Consider the following 21,263-nt stretch of genomic DNA (forward strand, 5'->3'; position numbering starts at 1 on the left):
AAGTTCTTTTTATGAATATGAATGCAGAAAATGAATTCTCGAATTGATCACGAGAAGATCCTCGTGGAGAAGGTTTTTCTTTTAACTATAAAGCTGAAGTTTTCTTTAATATCGAAGAGTTTGTGGAGGACACTTTGTTCGTGTGTTTTCTAAACTCACTGAATAATTGGGTATGTCTAAATATCAACATTATAGTTGAGAAATTACAAAAACCATTTAAATTTGGGTTTTGACCAACCGATAAAATAATAGAGGGGATAATCATTAGATAAATTTGTTAGCGATGGAGAATATGATGATGAAATTGGTCCTATATTCTGTGAGGTCTAGTCTCCTTACAAATAATTGACAGAGAAACGATGGAGCGAGTGTTGTGATAGAGGCTATTCAAGTAACCCAGGAATTACCCATGAACACTTGATTTGAAATCTACAGTTACATTCCTATAATTATTATAAAGTAACGTTGAAGTAGTTATTTTGTATAATATTATTTATGTGCAACATGGAAAGGCTAGTTCACGAGAAATTATACATATAGATATTTTTTTTAGGAGAATACGAATTGATATATTTACAGAAATGGGAATCATATTCTTGTGAAGATATTTCTTTGTTGGAGAGACATAGTTGTTATCTTATTGTTAATAATGGCTCGTGGTCATCTGTATAATAAATAATGATTATATTATCTTTCAAAATTGAAGTATCCAATACAAAATTTGAAATTTAGTAGTAGTTGATCATAGTGCATTAAAACTATATAATGGGTAATTGAATAGGTTCTACGAAGTCATGTGACCAAGAATATAAACAACGTCCTAGGTATATGAACAGAAGGCAGCAATTGAAAGTATTCGGATATAAATCTAATCATTACAAAGGAAACAAGTCTGGGATCTTTGCTGAAGTGGCAGGGAAAGGCCAGCGTAATTTGCGCAAGGGGTTTAATAGAGGTCATAGTTTTCAATAATTTCAGTCACGTGATCAAGAAACGAACGAAAAAAAAAAACATCAAACCGAGAACAAACTTAGAAAATGGAACGTACCACTCTTTAAGAAATAAAATAAATGAATAAATAAATAAAACTTAGAAATGGAACCAAACCTGAAGGATCAACGCATGATTTAATCTGTCTAATTAATTGAAGTTATTTAACAAGAAACAACTAAATTAATGAATACAATTAATATTTTTGTAAAAGAAAAATCAGAAAAATAAATTATTAGATTTTGCACACATAAAAGCGAAAAAATAATATGTACAATTCCAACATGATCATGGACAAATTAAAGATGACAACAGGAGAGTATGAATAGAAATTGTGCTGATCATCGGATATTGAAGATAGCATAAAAGAAGATTTTGGAAGGGTAAATTTTTTATTATTTTATTGTTAAATCAAAAGGTTATTATATAATCTTTTTTTTTATATTATTAGATTTATTATTTAATGATGGAAATATTAAATGATTAAATGATGATATGAAAAAATTACCCAAGAGGACTTTATAGTTAACGAGAATGGTTAACTTTAGTGATATTCGCGCGTGAACTGGAAGAACATATCTTCAAATCTTTTGAATTCATGGCTGGGAAACTTCGATGACGATGAAATACGGAATTTCTAGGTTCTTAATTTCAAAATTCTGTTTCGATCGCTTAAGGTAAACTTATTAACGTAATGTACAGTACATTAGTACAATTACAAATGACAGACAATTAATTAATTTTAAAATATGAATATCTTAATTTTAGGTAAATTAAAAAAAAAACTTAGGGGGAAAAATAAGTGAAAACAATTGTTATTATTATCATCGATATTGAAGGGTTTATCAAAATTCAATTCTTTTGAAATAACATTAAAAAATCGAACAGGATTTATTAATAATATTTGCGAAAATTTTTTTGTACATTTATTGTAAATTGGACATAGTTTATTGTTAACATGGATTAAAAAAAAAAATTATATTAATTGTAAGTTAAAATAGAAAATTTGTCTTTAATTCGTCATTTTACGAAATTAACCCAATTAAAGAGTTTTTCTTTTCCAATCCATTTAATCTTGATATATCCTTTATGTATTCGAAATTACCGAGTAAGCATTTTGTCTTTGTCTTGTTCTACGCGAATCTTTATATACAATGTCTTGTTCTTGATATTATTAGGTAACCGATGTTCACCTTCGTTTGGAGAGTGAATTTCTCCTTTGTCTATTCGGAGAGTGAATTTCTCCTTTTGTCCATTCGGAGAGTGAATTTCTCCTTTTGTCCATTCGGAGAGTGAATTTCTCCTTTTGTCTATTCGGAGAGTGAATTTCTCCTTTTGTCTATTAATGGGGTCTGATCTAGAAAAGTCAAGGTAGAAGGGTGGGGGGATTTTTTAGTTAAAATTTAAAAGTTATTGTATTTTAATCGTCATATCAAAAAATATAATACAATAAAATTCTCAATTTTGAAAGAAAATTCTCTAACCTTGATCTTCTTAGACCAGACCCCATTTGGAGAATGAGGTTCTGCCTTGACGGTGAATGAATTTCTTTCTCCTTTGTCAAGGCAGAACCATTAAAAAGTCCGAAGAGGGTGTAGAAATTTCTTCTACACCAAGGATGATGGAGCAACAAGTGCTCTAAAAAAATAATGATTAAAACTCGGTGAGTTGGTGGCTTTAGTGAAATTGCAAGAGTTACAGTATAAAATAAAATAAAATGCAATTATAACTTTATTACTAACCCATCAGTGGTGTGACTTCAAAATATTTCTTTAATAAATAAATCAATGGATATTCGAAATTCGAGAAGAAAATAAAGAAAATGGAAGTCGAAGTCTGGTCGTAAAATTGTTGTTTAAATACCAATTTTAAAACTAGTTGTGACGAAACGTGAATTTCTTTTTCAAGTGAAAAATTAAAAACAATAACAATTAAAACACAACTTTACGTAACACGTAATAACAAATTAAATTTTCCATTGGATAACTATAAAAAATATTAAAGGCATACACGGGATGTTTTTCCAAAAAGGTAAATTTTACAGATTTTCGCGCCCAAATTTTTATTAAATAAACACAATAAACACAATCACGCTAAATGTGCGCGCATTCCCGGGAAATTTAACATTTATAACAGGTATATGCCCTAAAAAATATATATAACATATGGTATATAAAATATACCAGGTATACCCTAAAATTATATAACACGTCGCGCAGTCAACAAAAGATCACCTGACAGCATGATCAATAAACACGTTCAAGAATGCCAGTGCAAAAAGAACGCGTTCTGTAATAAGTGAGGATATGAAGCAACAAATATGTGTGTATGCTACCAAATCTGAAAATAAAAATTAAACACAACACCACATTTCCGACTACTTTAACCAGCAGAACCAAACAATCTCCCAAGATTTTAGGAAATGACTTGCATTAGTTTCAACATCAGCCAGTAAAAAAGACCTTTCGTCATAGAGAAGTTAAGTATCCACAAGTTGAAAAGGCGTTGGGGTTAATGGGTTGAAAATGCAAATGCTAATAATATTTCAATTTCAGAATTGATGATTAAGGAGAAGGCTTTTTTATTTTGCACAGGAACTCGTCATGTTAAATGGACCAAGTGGAGAAGAGGTATTTTCAATCGGCTGATGACCATATTGCGGCGAGGTTATTTGAAGAGGATAGGAATTTAACATTCCATGTGAAAATATATTGTTTTCAAGAAACGCAATAAGATTCGTTGCTGTCGCTTACATGGTGAAGCAAATAGCGCTCCATTAGAAACTTTTCTTGAGGAATGGAGAAAGTTGCAAGATTACACACTTAACATATTCAATGCAAACGAAGCTGAACTCTTTTTTCGTATGGCATCTAATCAAACTCTTGCATCAGCTCCTACTTCAGGTACCAAACTGGTGAGTAAATTAATTAACTTTTTAACCAAGCTTCAAAACTTCATTGTGTATTTATAGTTATCTGATTAAATTGTTTTTAGGATAGGACTCGCATTACTGTTCTTTTAGCAACAAATGCTATTGGTACTCAAATCTCAAACCACTTGTAATTTGTTCTTCAAAGAACCTAGATGTCTTCATCGAGTCAATAGAAATTCTCTTCCATGTTCTTATTATGTTAATTCAAAGGCCTGGATGCGAAGTGATATTTTTAGTGAGTGGTTTGATTATCTTAATAACAAATTTTGGCTCAAAATCGAAAAATTTTATTACTTATAGGTAACGCTTCATCTCATTTTAATCCTGACGAACATGATAATCAAGCAATGAACATACTAATGATAACTTGAATTTATCACACGTTAGAGTGCATTTCTTTCTCCTAATACTACGGCTCATGGATGTAGACATTATGGCGGCAGCATGTTACCAAATGTAACTCGCGTATATGCTGGCGCATGTATCATCAAAAGTTTTAAGGCAATTTATAAACAACATTACATACGACATATTATTGAAACAAATGTGAATTTTAAGGGTAGTTATTGTAATTTTTATTTTTGTTACTATATTATATATTTATTTTAAACAATTCTCAATATAGAAATAAAATTAACGTCAATGCACAAGCTTGGAATTTAGTAAAAGCAGAACCAATTGTCAATTGTTGGCGAAAAACTGGAATTTCACCAACTGTTAATGAAAATGGCGATGATAGTATCCACTATCCAACAAGCTCTAATTGCACAGGAAATGGCAAGTCGAGAGAATCAAGAGGGCATTGATCTCCTTTAGTAGACTATCGTCAGAAACCTTCTTGACGAGCTGCGCGAAAGTCGGAGATGTTTCCTTCACAGCAACTCCCTATACAGAAATAGACGCGACTGTGGTTAGATTTTAGGATCTGGTGCTACAACAGTTTTCATCTATTGACAATGTTCCCAGGCGAAATAAATCGATATTTAGAAATGATTCCAACGGAACAGCCAACAACTGATGCTGAAATTATACAATTAATTTTGGAAGAAGGAAATGAAAAAAACTGAATTGAATGATGATGATGATAAAGAAGGATATTTAGTAATCGATGTAAGAAGGTTTTAATAATCTTAAAACATGGTTGCAATATTTTGAAGGGCAGGGATGTGAAGAGTTCGATATGAAAGGAATAAAAATTTTTGGAAATTATACAGCGAAAACTTTTTGAAACTAAAACACAAAAGTATCACGAGTTTTTTTTTTTTATGTCAAGTAATGTAAATACAAGAAAATTTGTTTTTTGTGTTAAATATATTTTAAATCCACTTCATAAATTTTTGCTGTAACTTCACGTGATACGTGTTTAAATTAGATATTCATAATATTAATTGATCTTCAGAATCTATAATAAAGACATATTAATTATCTCATTTATCTGATAATCTGATAATGAATATTAATTGTAAAAAAAAAAAAAGGATTTTTTTTTAATTTAGATGGAGAAATGTTTGTGATCGCAAAAAGTCATAGAATGATTGCATAAAACCATATAAGAGCGCAAGGATTTATGTGAGAATGAAAAAGACCTAAATAAATTTTTCGTTTTAATATTATTCTTTTAAATTCATTAATTTTATATTTAATAAACCTGTTGTTATTATCATAGAAAGTTATTACGGATTACGTCAATTAATTTAATTGACGAATGAATTAATTCTAATTCGGGTTTTAAAGAGTTATGGTGCATTTATATTTCAATTAGAGGGTAAAGTCAAAATAAAAAGTATTCGAGATACTCTTAGTCCAGTCGGTTTAATCAGGCTTTATTAGTAATCAACAGAAGCACACAGTATTAATAAATTACTCTTCTATCCTAAAAATATGATCAACAAATCAAGGATAAGTCGAGCTCGTAACTTTCTGTGTTGATAAATTCGTTAGAATATTCGCTTGGTAGAGTATATTATTTTTTCTCTTATTAATTAATTTCATTATTACCTCTTTTTCTATTAAGGAGGTACTTCAAAAGTGTACATACTAGTTAATGTATCTCCTTTAGCTGATTCGGTCAAATGGGACTAAAAAGGTTATACTTTGGATAAATTATGGCATAGAAACAAAACAAAAAATGGTCGTTTCTATGATAATATTTATAAAATCTGAATTGGATTTAAGGAATTAACATAAAAAAATTTCAAAATAATATAAGTAACAGGCTAACAGCCCATCCAAATTTTTAATGACCTGTATTAAGGAGGAAATAGAGATTTTAACTTTATCAATCTGCACACTTCAGCAGGAAATGGAGAATGAAGTCAAAGAAGCTTGTTTAAATTATGGTTCCCAATTTTTCTTCACCATTAGGAAAAATGTTATTGAACCTTTTATTCTCTAGGTCCTTGTATATAATGAATTTACTTTCAGTATTTATGAGATCTTTCGGCTATCAAATATACTCCAGGGGTTTGTTACTTTTAAAGAACATGTTAAATTAATAATAGAATATTATGATCCTATTATCATCAACGACTCAATAGTATTTATTAAATTCATACTGCATTAATAATCGGTCTGATCTCTTGGAAAAAAAGAAAAAAGCTGTGTTTTTCTTTGTTGATATTTTTACGGATATTTAATTAGAAGGATAGATTAAAAGCCTTAACGATAACTTCGATCTACGATTTAAAAATGTACTGTAAGATCACGAAGGAAAAGCAATTTATAATGAAGGTACTGAGAAGTTATTCAAAAAATCTCGTCATATGACTCATGTGATACCAACTATGGTATCGTATTTAATTTAGTGAATCGAGAATCGAGATCATGATCGATCAAAAATTTTGATTGATCACGTTTTTATTGCGTCATTCGTGAATACTCAAATCAAGCCTTTTTAATAAGATATTCCTTTGTCATTTTTTTTTATAAAAATCACAAAGAAAACATACAAACATACGAAAAAATATAACCAGAAAAGTATACTGTATATACATACTGTACATACATTATACATATATATATATAATGAGTATATAAATATCATTATAAGTAAAAATGAAGAACATAATATTAATGCCAAAAGAGCAAGTGATCAGTTTTAATCTTATGATCTTATTTCTTTCCGAAAAGTTAATGATATATATTTGTATTTAACTGGAATATGTGGAATATGAATTAATCAAGATTATAAAAAAAAATTCGGTTTGTTCATTTTGTGGAAATAGTGAATATAGTTGCGTTGGAGATCTGTCGACTTCCATCATCTGGTAGCAGTTCTTGTAGCAATAGTTGTAGTTGCTGTTGCAGTTATGGTTGACATAGCAGTAATGATTCACATTGTCATATGGTAATGGTTGTGATTGATATGAGTAAAATTCACTTAGTAGTTGGTGCATTTACCAGTTTGTGCATTTACCAGTATTAATCCCGGTTGCAATTGTGGTGATGATAGTTTTGTCGATAACAAAATTCGATTCAAACTCCAAAAGAACGACTACTTGATGTCTAAAATATGAAACGAAAAATAATTGTTAATAATGCAATAAGAAGTTTCTTTGTTCTTGTGATGCGCAAACAAAATTGGAGCTATAGAATAATTCTTTGAAGATAAATATAAATGTATTTCTATTATAATTTGTCTTATTAATACAAATATATGAAATAATGTGTAACACTTTTTATGCAAAAATTATTTGGTCCATCTTTAAGTTCTAAAAATATTCAAAAATAACCAACCAATAACAAAATATAATCAATCATAAGATACCTGATCCATTAGGTCCGCCGGATCCATTATAATATATTCTGGATCGGATATATAATATGATTATTAATTTGGACTAGTTAAATTATTCTTATTATTTGAATTTTTTGAAATTTGATGTAAGAGTTATGATTAATTTTTTTGGGAAGGAAAAGAAATTTGGTATATTTTATATAATTACCGAAGCACAGCACACAGACAAATGGAAAGATTTTAAAATCTTGTCAATTAATAAAACATGCACCATTGGTATATTAGTTTTGTATCTCATTCGAGAAAGATAACCAGATGCTTATTTTGTAAGGGCAAGGTAATATCGCTCCAACAGAAATGATTACTTAAACGATCAAATTTATTATTTTCAAGGATTAAAACTAGAAATTTACTTGTTTTGAACCTTTGCCTAGGTTTATAACTTCTTTAGAATTATATTGTATTTCTTTAAACGTTAATTTAAACGTTAAAACTTTAACACACTTAATATGATCATATGAAATCAGTAATATTTTAGCAGATATGCAGATACGCTAACGTATAATAGGCATGGATCATTTTGATGCTAAATTTAATAAAAATTTGCAGCGACACTTTCTTACGAAATTATTAATAAACTAAGTGGTATTTGTTTAATAATTTATATAGCGCTTCTATACTCCTTAGTTTATGATTGTCCGGTGCAATGTTTTTCTTTTCGCAATAGCCAATCTGACCACGTGCTTAAAATTATATGAATATGATAAAAATTTTATTGGGGTTGGATCGGTCCAGTTCAGTCCAATCTGGTCCAAAAAGAACAGTCCTAAGATCGGTCCTTCAGGAATTGATCTAGACTATTCGCATGCGAATAGTTATGATCTACTGTATCTGTTCTATTGATGTACTGTATATTCCATATAATTGAAACTCTTATGTATATTAGATGAAAGTAGAATTAATAGTTCAAGAATGAATAATCTCTCTGTTCACCTACCTATATTCACTGCTTGAAAGGAACCACCGTATGATAAATATGATAAATATGAAAAGAATTCCATGCTTTCTTTCCGAATCAATTTTATCATAAATATTAATAAAAATTGTTTTACTATCCACCGATGATCTATCTCATTTTGATGAATAAATTAAAAAAGAAATGAATTTTAAATCAAATAATTTTAACCGATTTACATACTAAATAATTACAGTATTTTTATGTGTTGATGGAAAGGGTAAGAAAAGATCAAAATCACACTATTACAACCAAATTCAATACAACGTTACGTTATATCAAAATTATATCGATATTTAAATGTTCTCGTTCATCTTACAACTTCTCAATTTAATAAAGTCTCCAAGTTGCATAATACAGATTATCAGGACAACTCTCGATCACGCGTCCGCAAAGATTTAATAGACCTGCATGTGTAGAGGGAAAGTAATTATCAAATTTTTAGTATTTCTGAATTCGGATATCGGTATATCGTAATTATCAAATAATCAATTGCAGCAATGAGAGGACACCATAAAAGATGGCAATGTCATTCTTCCCAGTTCCCATCATGTTATAAGTTTACTTGTTATTCATAAAGAAATTTAATTACGCAAGAAATGGAAATAGTTAATGTCATATCTGATATTAGTATTTTAATATATACAAAAATAATCGTACAACGTTAAGGAATTTTAGATATAAAAAAAGTGAGAATGAACTGTCTGTCGTACTTGAAAAAAAATCCGGAAATGTAGAGCTTTATTATTGACTGAAAAACTGAAAATTGTATTATTTGAACAAAGTATATTATTATTGGAAGAAATTATGATTAACGCTTTTCATACAGACGAACACATCCTTTATTCTGTTTAAATTGAATATAAAACGAAGAATATATAATATATAATAATTCCCTTTATTTAAAAATAAGAATTATGAATATACTGAATATACCAATATACGCATCCCTCTCTTTTCCTTTCCCTCTCGCCCTCCTTTCTCTTCGCCCTTTCTCTTTGCCCTTTCTCCCTATCTCGTCCACGTCCTTTCTCCCTTTCTCATCACCTCGCCCTTTCTCTCTCTCGTCCTTTACCTTTCCCATCGCAAGAAAAAAATAAACACGCTTCCTTCAGCAATCAGGTATATATATATATGTATAAAAAAAAACACGTTTGCTTAAGCAACCTTTCATCAAATATTTGAGGTATATATATATATATCTAATAGATCTTGTCTATAAGTTCATGGGCTTTAATATATAAATAATTATATTTTTTAACTTTAATGTTGTACGATTCAAATTCTCTCAATTCATCTGTCATAGTAAACAAATCTTTTTTATAATTATATAAATAATTACTATTATAATAACCTTCGATAGCTATATATTCAACCCTTCTCTCTTTCATAATATGTTCCTTTATACAGGGTAAAATATCACCAATCAATATATTAATTCTGAATAATAATTTTCTAATAAAAATATGTTTTGAATTCTTTAAAAATTCTTCCAAATCATTACTTGTATTATTAATACCAAGTTCTAAATTCAAATATTCCAACTTATTAGGAAGAATATATGCTAAATTTAACAATAATTTTGTACTAAGCTCATTTTTTTCATCATACATGAATAAAGTATTGTAACTATGAACATCTATGGAAAGATAATTAATATTTTGTATGAAATTTTTGATTAAACTCAATGCTAAACAAGCACTTTGAATACTAAATACATTTAAATCAAAATATTTAATTCCAATACAATAAGTATTAATTAATTCTAATAATTTGTGCTTCAATTCATTATTCATGAATGGTTTAAATCCAAGATTTTCCAAATATTTTCCAGATTTTTGAAATAAAGCTTGGATTGGTTCAATTTGTAATTTTTCATCATCTTCACGTATCATAAACAAAGATCTTAATTTAAATGGTTTATTGATTTCAATGATTTGTTGAATAAAATTTGAATTTAAAATATGACAATAAAGTATATGAATGGATTCCAAAGCATTCAATTGTTCAAATGCTTCTTTAATATATAATATATTTCTAAAATTAATTCCATGAAACATAATTACTTTTAAAGTATTTGAACTCTTAGGATCTATGATATTATATAATGGAAAACTATTATATGATGATGATAAATTACTATATAATGGATTATTATATGCAAAAAAGATTTTTTCAAGATCTCTTTGTGAATTAATAATTTGTAACAATTGCTTTTCAATTGTCACGTAATCATGATTAAAACTTTCATATTCTGAAAACTTAAAATGAAGGGATGAAATTAATTTACAATTAGAATGAAAACATCTTAAAAACTTATAATTGATAATTTCCTCATTAAAATGAAGTTTTAAATTTCTTATATTATTAATGAATTTTGGATTGTGTAAGATTAAATCAAAAGCTGAATTAAAATTTTCACTATTTACATTAAGGAAGGTATACGCAATTTCAAGTTCAAAAGTACGTAATTTAGCTTCATTTTCAACAAATATTTTAATTAATAATAAAAAAATAAATCCTGCTGAGCAGGTAATTACTTTGTTAATCTTAATCCAATTTACGATAGAGAAACAAATGGTTTGCGTATTTAAATTTTTAATAAACATGGAATAATTAAATAATGAATTTGAAAGAAATAAATTCTTATTAACTCCATATTCACTTAATTTTGCTTTGTCTTGTTCGTTTAATCTTTGTAAGTAAATATCAATAAAGCGAAAGTTTTTAGGATATTTCATTGAAAATGGGTCTTTCCATAATAATGGAATTGCCGTATGACACCATAATCTATTAACTAAAATGCATGAACGTAAAGTTGGAATATCATCTCGAAGATATTCTAAAATATCACTTGTTAATTCGGGTAAATCTCCTAACAAAATTTTTGAGCACGACATAATTATAAACGAAGAAAGAAAAAAAAAAGAAAAAGGGGAGAATTTTTTTAACAAATGTTCAAATTAGGTTAAATTTATAATGTTTCGGAATCGGTATTCCTCATTTATGGTGATCGGGTAGTACATTTTTGTTTGTGGCGGTCACCTGTCGTGCAGCCGTGCCGGTGTTTCTATTTATAGGTAACATGGAACCATCGTTTTTAACCAATCAATTTTACAGAAAATTGCAAAAAAATTTTTTTTTTCATAATTATTCTTATCTTATCTTGTATGTTAATAACGATTGCTCCCGCATCGTAAACGCATATATGAAACAATAATCTCGTTGGAAATAATAAATAGGGTAATAATTCACAGTTCGGTCGTATCAAACTAAAAGATGAATAAATTCAGCCCGTTTAATAATTCTCATTATTTTTTGTTGAACGAATAAGAGTGCATCAATTTGTTTATTATTATTATTATTATTGATACCGCGAAGTGACCCTACTATCAATATCCATCAATGGACTACTACTTTATATATATATTGATTTTCATCAATATCCATCAATGGACTACTTTACATATTATTAGCTTTCGATTAAAAGAGTTTTTGTGACTCTATTTTTAAGTATTGGATAGTCCGCCAAATTCTATTTTTATTAGCAAGTTATTAGATCCTAGATTTAAAAATGTATAGCATAAATTTATTAAATAACGAAAGGATATAAAATATTTCATTATTCTTAACGGTAATTATCTATAAATGATTGAAATATCTTAGATAGATGATATCTGTACTGCTCAAGTACCTACTGACGTAGACTTTTCAATGATGGCTTGATAATAAGAAAAATATCCTACTTTATTTAAAAATTGCATGGATTTTTTTACATAAATAGTACTCTGGAATTTTCCGTGGCTCGAACCCAATTATTTACGCTGATTCAGAATTAATTCGAATTAAGGTGAAATTTTAAAACAAGTCTTTTTTAAAATTTTGTTATGTATAAAATCGGTTACAATTTTAATTGAAGTTAAAAACAAGATTTTTTCCAACTAATTATGATAGATTATACATGGGCCATTCAAGCCATGCCAAAATGTTACGAAATTCGGCGAATCTTTGAACAAAAATTTGGTGTAATAAATTTCACCATTACGCCGAATTATCTGGAATAATTACGTTAAAATATAACTAGGGATTGGAAACCGTTGTGGGTCCAGAGTGATTATTTATCACCATTATCTTGTTATGACGCGTGTGGACAAATGGACTTCGTAACGTTCACGTAACGTTCATAAAGTTCATAAACATATATAGTCCTTCGCTTCGCTCTGGACAACAATCAATTTTTGATCGATTATACTAGCTTGCTGATGAAACTAATTGATTGATCAAAGATTTTGGAAACAATAAAATTCCTTATATAAAACTAATTTCAAGATAAATGGATTAAGATATATAATATATAGCCTTGGATTTAGTATTATAAGATAGTTGTAAAAGCTAATACTAAACTAGCATTGAATGCACTAGTGCATCAGGTGTCGATTGGCGTCAGGCGATAACGATACGCGACAGACGTAAATTGATACCTGGCGCGCATCACTTGTCACGTAAAATTAAGGTATAATTAAACATATTTTACATATTTTCATGATATGTATAATTTTATAAAAGTATAATATTTATTTTCAATAAAGAATGACACCATACAAATATATAAGAATTTGACCCCTAGATTTCCTAGATTTCATAGATTTCCTCAAGAAAATAAGTAAAATAAAATACATTAAAAAAAAAAATTTCAATAATAATAATAGTATTCTTCTTTGTCTTCTTCTTCATACCCTATAGTCTCATATTTAGCAACACCTAAATTTACATATTTCTCAATTATTCTCATATTTTCTTTATCATCAATCAAATAATTATATCCATAATAGTAATCTTTAATAATTATTAACGTAATTAATTTACTGAGTTTTCTATTCTTCCAAGTTATAAAAAAACATTCTAATTCATCTGGAGATACAACATCAGAATATGATTCATTGAATAATTTTAATTCACAAAAATTGGGTGGTGCATAATCTGCAACAGTTTCATATACTTCATTTTCGGTTAAATATCCTTCTCCACACCATATTTTAATACTTTCTAACTGACAACAATTAAGTAATATAGTTTTCAATATATCTGTTTCACCACTATTAAATATAACAAAAAGATTTCTAAGGTTTGGACAAAACTTAGCAATAGATAAGCTTAAAGTTTCATCATTTTCATCTGTATGAAATTTCTTGAGGTATTTCCCATTATTTTCTAAAAATTTCATTACATACTCAGGTTTCGGACATTGATAAGGAATTTTTAGAGTATGTAATTTAGAAAAATTAATATGCTGAAACATGTTAAATTCTTCAAAAGTTGATCCATTAAAAAATGAAAATATAAATTCTTGTAAATTTGTTAATAAACTGACAAATGAAAATGGTAATTTATCACTATCACCATAAAGGTGTAATCTTGTTATATTAGAGTGATTTTTTATAGAAGGTAAGATACTTTCCCAACTCGCATCATAAGCTGATAACGTTAAACTTTTTAGATTATCCTGTAAAGAAATAAATTCTTTTAACTCATTTAAAGCTTCATAATTATGAAAATCTATTGAAAGCGTTTGTATATTGTGACATAATTGTGCCAGTTGATAAAAAAAATTTGAAGGAAGGTTTGAACTGCAATGTAATTCTGAAAGATTCCTTATTCCAGGAAAATAAGGAAAGGAATAATTAATATGATAATGATTATTATAATAGAATAATTTTTTCAAGGAATAAATTTGCTTTTCAAACATTTTGATAATTTCATTTATGACTAAATAATTTCTATCTTCTAAGCTTAATGAATTATGGGGTGGTTTATGCTTGAAAGCATTATCAACTATTCTGCAAATATCACGAACTGAGAGTACTCTGCAAAATGCTACATAATTAAACAGAGGTTTTTTTGCTGTAGGTGTTGAAATAAAAATTCCATTCTTCTGTAAGAGCTCTTTTGATTCATTTGGAAGACAAGCATATAAAATACTAAGAATTGATGAGTCTATCCTAAATGGATTTTGCTGATAAGAACTCTTATTAAAATCCCAAATATTCCTCCACAAAATTCTAACAGAAATTCCACACCAAAGGCGGTTAGTTAGCAAACATGAATGCAAAGTAAGGGTATCTTCCTCTAAGCATTCAAAAATCTCATTTAAACAGTCAGATGGAAGTTGACAAGTCATTTTTATTATAATTTCAAAAAAAAAAAAAAGGAAAATTGGGTTGATGTTAAACCCTTTTTAAAAATATAAAGAAATATAAAAAGAAAAAAAATACAAATGTAGTGTAATATTAACTTTTTTGTCGATCGGTACAATTATAGTGCGGGCTGAAATTACGTTTTCAAAATGGGTTGAAATTGATGTCAATCGCGTAAGGTGTTGACCCAATGACCCATATATGTAAAGGTTGGTCACATACGTAATGTATTTAATGTAACACAGGTTCATAGAAACACGTCCTGAAACCGATTAACGTAAATAATATTTTTAGATAAACATTGATTTTACCTTATTTTATACACATTGCAAATATTTTTTCTATAGACCAGAATCATAGAATTATTTTATTATATGTCGCACAAATCACACAAATGTATCTTTTTGAAATAAAATGTATTATCTACTTCCGGGTGATGTTCAACATTACAATCAAGGTCACGATTAAATACCTTTGAAACGTTTGAGCAAACTCTCCATTTTATAATTCATCATTGTGTCTTCAAAAAATCAAAAAAGAAACTATTCAACGAATCTCCAACAGTAATTCAAAATATTCCCATTTTCCCTTTGCAGATTATACAAACTTTCATATGTTGCTTCAGCAACATTATCCTGTCGCACAACTCTGTGAATCCTATGAACTCTTTAATCATGAATAAATTTTTTGTATAAATGATAAAATAAAGATTTTTCTTAAGTATTACCTTCTATCAATAATTTAATATGAACAAGAAAATTTATCACTTCCACAAACTGCTCCAGAATCTACAGTATAAAATGTAAGATGATAAGTATTGGTTATTCTTGTTTTGGTTTCCTAACATTTATTATATGCTATGTTAGTTTTTAGAAATACAATGAGCTGTTGGTTGATTTGAAATCCAATACCTCTTTTTATATTTCATTGATGATAATTTTAGTCAACAAGATAGTTTTAGTCTCATTTTATTCATCAGGATGTAACTCCTTTCGTACATCCCGTCCAAACTAGTCTAATTTAACGTTAGCTATGTAGCACCAAATTGAGGTCCTTATGTTCTCTGTTTTAATTTAACAATGAAAAAAAGTTAGTTTTAGTCTTCATATTTATACATCAGAATGTAACATCTTACATACATTCCGTCCAAATTAGTCTGCATTCAAAGCCCAAATTGATGTAGCAATATTAGCAAATCCCGAATTTGTAATTATACGCCAAAATTGTGTTCTGGTATTCGTTGAGGTTCGAATGTTTTATGTTTTAATTCAACAATGAAAAAAAAGATAATTTTAGTCACCATATTTTATTCATCAGAATATAATTCCTTACGTACATCCCGTCAATCCTGAATTTGTAATTATACGCTAAAATTGTGTTCCAATATTCATTGAGGTCCGTATGTTCTATATTTTAATTCAACAATAAAAAGAAGAGTTTTAGTCTCCATATTTTATTCCTCAGAATGTAACTCCTTACGTACATTTCGTCCACATTCAGGGCTCAAATTTTTAACGTTGGCGATGTAACAATATTAGAAAACCCCAAATTTGTAATTATTGTGTTCTGATATTCGTTGAGGTCCGTATGTATCCCGACATCCCGACTAGGAACGACAAAATTACACTCAATCCTGTCTACAAGCTCAGGAAGCATAACATCTCTCAAACGTCATTTGATCTGCCAAATCTCGTCTAGAATTTTAATTATCGATCCATTTGCTCGAGAACGCCCGAAATATAAGAAAAAAAAAATAGGTTAATTATTTTTTTTTTATAAAATAAAATAAGAGTATAGTAAAAAATTAAAAAATTAAAAAATTTTAAAATAAATTGTAAATTTCTATTTATTTATTTATAAAATAATTAACAAAAAAAAAACATAATGAATAAAAAAAAAGTTCAACCTAAAATATAATCAAAATTTACATATTCTAACTATATGAAAAATAAAATAAAATCAAAATAATCTAAAACAAAATTTCCTAAAGCTATAAAATTTAAATATAATCTAAATCTTCATAATCTGTAATTTCAAATTTCTTAATAATACCTAAATCAATATATTTTTCAATGATTTTCAAATTCTTATAATTTTTGTCTAAGCTTGACACAATACAAGTATCAGTAATAAGAATCAATGAAATTGACTTTTGTGGTATATGATTTGACCAATTTATAAAAATGGAATCTAATTCTTCCGGGAATATTTCAATTTGTGCATCATAATGATAATATAATATTATTTCATCAATGTTTTTTGAATATTCCAAAATTACTTCCAATGCATCTTTCTCATTTATAAATGGTCCACCACACCAAACTTTAATACTTTTTAAATTGTGACAACTTTCAACAATTATTTTTAATGTTTCCAATTCATTACTTTCAATTCCGGTCGAAAGATTTTTAAGAATTGGACAATATCTAGCAATTGATAAATTTAATGAATTATTATTATAACCCATACTATAATCACAAAAATAGATTTCTTCCAGATTTTTTCCATTATGTTCCAAGAAATTTACTAATAATTCCCAATTAGGAAGTTCAAATTTAAATTTTAAAACTTGTAACTTTGGAAAAACAGTGTATTGTAAAATTTCAAAATCTTTAAACCATTCTTTAACTTCATATGACAATTGTAATTCTTGTAAATTTGTTAACCTAATGATAAATGATAATGAAATACCATCACTACCTCCATAAAGTCGTAATTTAGTCAATGTATTGGGAACTCTTGTCAATAATAAAGATAAATCTGTCGGAACATAATATATTGATAAATTAAGACATTTTAAACTTTGTTGAACGGAGATTAAATTTATCAACCCATGAGGAAGACGATCTACAATTGTGATGTCTAATAATGAGATATTATTACAGATTTGAGATAATTGATAAAAAAAATCGGAGGAAGTATCTGAACTACAATATAATTCCGAGAGATATTTTAAACAATTCCTTGCTCCAGGGTAGGAAGTAAAACCAATTTCCTGATAGTGTAGATAATCTAAAATCTTTAAAGAAGTTATTTGATTCATGAACATTTTGAATACTTCCTGCGTCGTTATATGCGCTTTAATAAATAAATTTTGTGGAGAAATGGAATGGTTTCCAATTTGTTTTCCAATAAGTAATTCAAGCATTTTATAAGTTCGTTTAACTGGTAGAATATTACAAAATGATGCATAATCGAAAGTTGGAATTTCTAAAGTTGGGGTTGAAATCATAATTCTATTATTGGATAAAATTTTTTTCGACTCGCTTGGGAGACAAGCAATTAAAGTTCTAAAATCTGAAAAATTGTAATTCCAGGCATTTCTCCATAAAATCCTTATGGAAACTTTGCACCAAAGTCGATTTACCAAAATGCATGAACGTAAAGTAAATTCATCATCAGCTAGATGTTCAAAAATCTCATCCAAACAATCAACGGTGAGTTGAGGCATTGTTGTTTTTAAATATAACAAATAAAGTTTTAAGTTTTTTTTTAAAAAAGAAAGTCGTTCGTTAACTGAATAAAAATGAGACGAAAAGTCGTTCTTTTTATAAAGTTTCATTGAACATAATAGTCATGTGGCATACTACTATTTGCAAGTTGGCTTAGTGTTGGCCTGGTATTCCACATCTGATATTATAAGATCTTTTTTGTGTAGAACAATCCAATTAAATTTTTTTTTTATCGAAAGATAAAAGTTGAAATAAAAAATTCCATCAATTTTTAAAGCCATTTGATATTTCAAAGCCAATTGATATTCCTTGGATGATGATGAGACTTCCCTAACGGGCTGTTTATAGCCGACCGACGCGCCTGAATTCTGGATGCCAACCAGATAAAGTCGGTGTTAGTATAAGCATATTTTATATTTAATAATTATTCTTATAAATAAATGTATCCGCAAGTGACGAATTATTTAGAATTAAAAATGTTTAGATTTATTTACTTTAGAGTAAACGTTTTAATAAATTTCTTTTTTTGTTTAATGAAAAGAAAGAAAGAAGTATTAAATAACAATTTTAACATATCATTAAATATTTTTGTAATTTAAGTTATCCTTCTGTATATTTGAATATTGAATGTATTAATGCTCAATTCAAAGGATTACCGATTGTTTTGCACGTTAGCCCTGTAAAAAAATCGATCCGTTTTCTTTTTTCCGTAAAAGGCTCATGTATCCGCAATTAATAGCCTTATATCACGGAATTTATCAAATTATTTACATTTCCGTGAATGGATCCGTGAAAGGCTCAGTTTTTACAAAAATAACGGATAAAATTTTTTTATTAAAAATTCGTATACAAGAGATATATGCAAAATGATAAGCGAATTTTGTAATTAGCATAAAAAAATGACTATAAAACCAGGTAACAGTTTTTTATTTAACATAAAAATTTAACCTACATATTAACAGTCACGTGTGTCACGTTTATACAACCTGTATAATAAATAAATCGCCGCAAACGTGAATTATTTATATTATATATGAAAACGTAGATCCGTCATCGATTATCAACCTTAACAAATCAGCCACAAAGAAATTTTTTAAAAAAAATTGTACTAATCGACTAACCGCTTACGTAGCCAAACGGGTAAACGTGCCACTTCATACAGCCACTCCCATATCATGAAAATTTATCGTTATTATTGATAATTAAACGTGTTTAGAGATTAATTAATTAATAAATATAAATAAATAAAATAAAACTTTTAACCATAAATAAGGAATGACGTAAAAAATTATATTAAATGTAGTAGTAGTAACTTGAATAATTTTTTTTATAAAGAAATTATCATTACAAAATATAATACAATTATTTAACATAATAATAATTTTTATGAAATTACTCTTTAAAAATGAATAACCATATGAACGATGCAAATTAATTTGAGATCGAGAGAACAATCAAGAAAAATTTTTTTTTGAATTTTAAAAACATCTATTTATTTATTCATTATTAAATAATTTCAAATTTTCAAAGATTTTCGTTATCTTTTTCTTTTTCTTCTCTTCTTTTTGGTTTTTCTAATTTCAATCAATGTTGTTTCAACAATTGGCGGTATAGAATTACCTCGAATTTTAAAAAAAGAATTTAATAATGATTCTCCAATTGTTTTCATTTGTGATTTGAACATCTTTATTAAATCTTCAATTATATTATCGGTAAGTTGAAAACCAAGATTAATTAGTTTTTGTAGCTTCCCAGCTACAGTATCTGAACTTGGACACACCCAAGTTTTTATTGGATTTGGAGGAAAACACACGACAAAGAAACCTTTCACAACTAATCCATTCATATCACTGCATACTTCATTATATCCAATTTTCTTCCATAATGTCACAAGTTCCGGGTGGATTAGAATTGCTCTCGATATTAAATTAATTTCTAGTTTATTTTCATAACCATCTTGCGATGGAAATTGTTCAGTTACACCTACGGAATGTTGGTATGCTGTAGTAAGTCTTGGACGAGATGGAAAGGGAATGAATTTTTTATTTAAAATTAAATCCTCAATTTCTTGAAGATTTTTGAGAAGAATGGGCGGTGCTTGATCGATCGCATGAGCACCAGCAGTTAAGTAATGGAATAATTCTAAATCGTTTCCCCTGATAGTAAAATTCAATTTCAGCTCATTAGTTGCTTCAGTTATTAATTTCGTAAAAACTGAAAGAGGCAAATCACTTGCCCAGGGTTTATTTTTAGGTGCTTTAATATTTGTATTGTATTTAATTCTCATCTCGATTAATCTTTGATCGTAAGTACCGAATTGCATCATCAATCGTTGTACAATGTATCTTGATATGATCGCTTTCTTAGCAAGTAATGTTTGTACAACTTCTACTGTTGCGAAATTTCCTAACCTAATAGCATGAAATAAAACATGTGCTCTACCGTATTTATAAATCAACCATTCGGCGCGAGCATGAGGATTTTGTGAGGTAGAATACCAATTACGATTGATAAGAATGAGTGACATAGGTCTAGATACGTATTTAAAGATTTCAACTTTTAATTCACTGCTTAAAGACTCCATCGTTTAATTTTTTTTTAAAAAAAAAAAGAAAAAAAAATGTTTCATTTATAGTGTAGGAAAAATTTTTTATTTGATTTTAATTTTTTTTAAAAAAAATTGTAGGAAGAATCTGAAGAAAAAGGGACGTTGAAAAATAACCTTATTTATATTTCGTCGATCCTTTATAATGATAATAACGGCAAAGGGCGTTACCTTTTTTCTCTTTCAACATGAACAAAAACATTACAAAAAACGTAAATCATTGGTTTATCGCAAAAATTAAAATTATATTTGATAATAATATATATATATTAATTAATTTGTACACATTGACCGATAATGAAAAAAAATTCTTTTTTTTTTATACGTATTATTACTATA

The 21,263-nt window shown here is 27.9% G+C and overlaps 5 protein-coding genes across 5 annotated transcripts; 1 reads left to right on the top strand and 4 right to left on the bottom strand.

The window, feature by feature from the left end:
* Positions 1-3,593: 3,593 nt before the first annotated feature.
* On the top strand, positions 3,594-4,585 carry OCT59_001257 (uncharacterized protein; the record flags this gene model as incomplete). The annotated part of the gene is made up of 7 exons (XM_066139429.1): positions 3,594-3,620; positions 3,713-3,904; positions 3,985-4,049; positions 4,133-4,222; positions 4,310-4,346; positions 4,424-4,481; positions 4,548-4,585. 7 exons carry the CDS (start codon positions 3,594-3,596, stop codon positions 4,583-4,585), a joined length of 507 nt encoding a protein of 168 aa, XP_065988833.1.
* A 4,880-nt stretch (positions 4,586-9,465) lies between these two features.
* Positions 9,466-11,618, bottom strand: OCT59_001258 (uncharacterized protein). The gene has a single exon (XM_025318946.2). The coding sequence runs from the start codon at positions 11,571-11,573 to the stop codon at positions 9,876-9,878; it is 1,698 nt and encodes a 565-aa protein (XP_025174935.2). The 5' UTR covers positions 11,574-11,618; the 3' UTR covers positions 9,466-9,875.
* A 1,748-nt stretch (positions 11,619-13,366) lies between these two features.
* OCT59_001259 (uncharacterized protein) lies at positions 13,367-14,851 on the bottom strand (the record flags this gene model as incomplete). The annotated part of the gene is made up of 1 exon (XM_066139430.1): positions 13,367-14,851. The coding sequence occupies one exon, from the start codon at positions 14,849-14,851 to the stop codon at positions 13,367-13,369; it is 1,485 nt and encodes a 494-aa protein (XP_065988834.1).
* A 2,015-nt stretch (positions 14,852-16,866) lies between these two features.
* OCT59_001260 (uncharacterized protein) lies at positions 16,867-18,318 on the bottom strand (the record flags this gene model as incomplete). The annotated part of the gene is made up of 1 exon (XM_066139431.1): positions 16,867-18,318. The coding sequence occupies one exon, from the start codon at positions 18,316-18,318 to the stop codon at positions 16,867-16,869; it is 1,452 nt and encodes a 483-aa protein (XP_065988835.1).
* Positions 18,319-19,587: 1,269 nt separating this feature from the next.
* OCT59_001261 (uncharacterized protein) lies at positions 19,588-20,903 on the bottom strand (the record flags this gene model as incomplete). The annotated part of the gene is made up of 1 exon (XM_025318948.2): positions 19,588-20,903. The coding sequence occupies one exon, from the start codon at positions 20,901-20,903 to the stop codon at positions 19,857-19,859; it is 1,047 nt and encodes a 348-aa protein (XP_025174938.1). The 3' UTR covers positions 19,588-19,856.
* Between the last annotated feature and the right edge of the window lie 360 nt (positions 20,904-21,263).

Source organism: Rhizophagus irregularis, chromosome 1 (genome assembly GCF_026210795.1).
Source record: "Rhizophagus irregularis chromosome 1, complete sequence".
NCBI lineage: Eukaryota > Fungi > Glomeromycota > Glomeromycetes > Glomerales > Glomeraceae > Rhizophagus > Rhizophagus irregularis.

Coding starts and splice junctions, on each gene's coding strand:
- OCT59_001258 (XM_025318946.2), bottom strand. CDS start 11,573: ATGTCGTGCTCAAAAATTTTGTTAGGAGATTTACCCGAATTAACAAGT.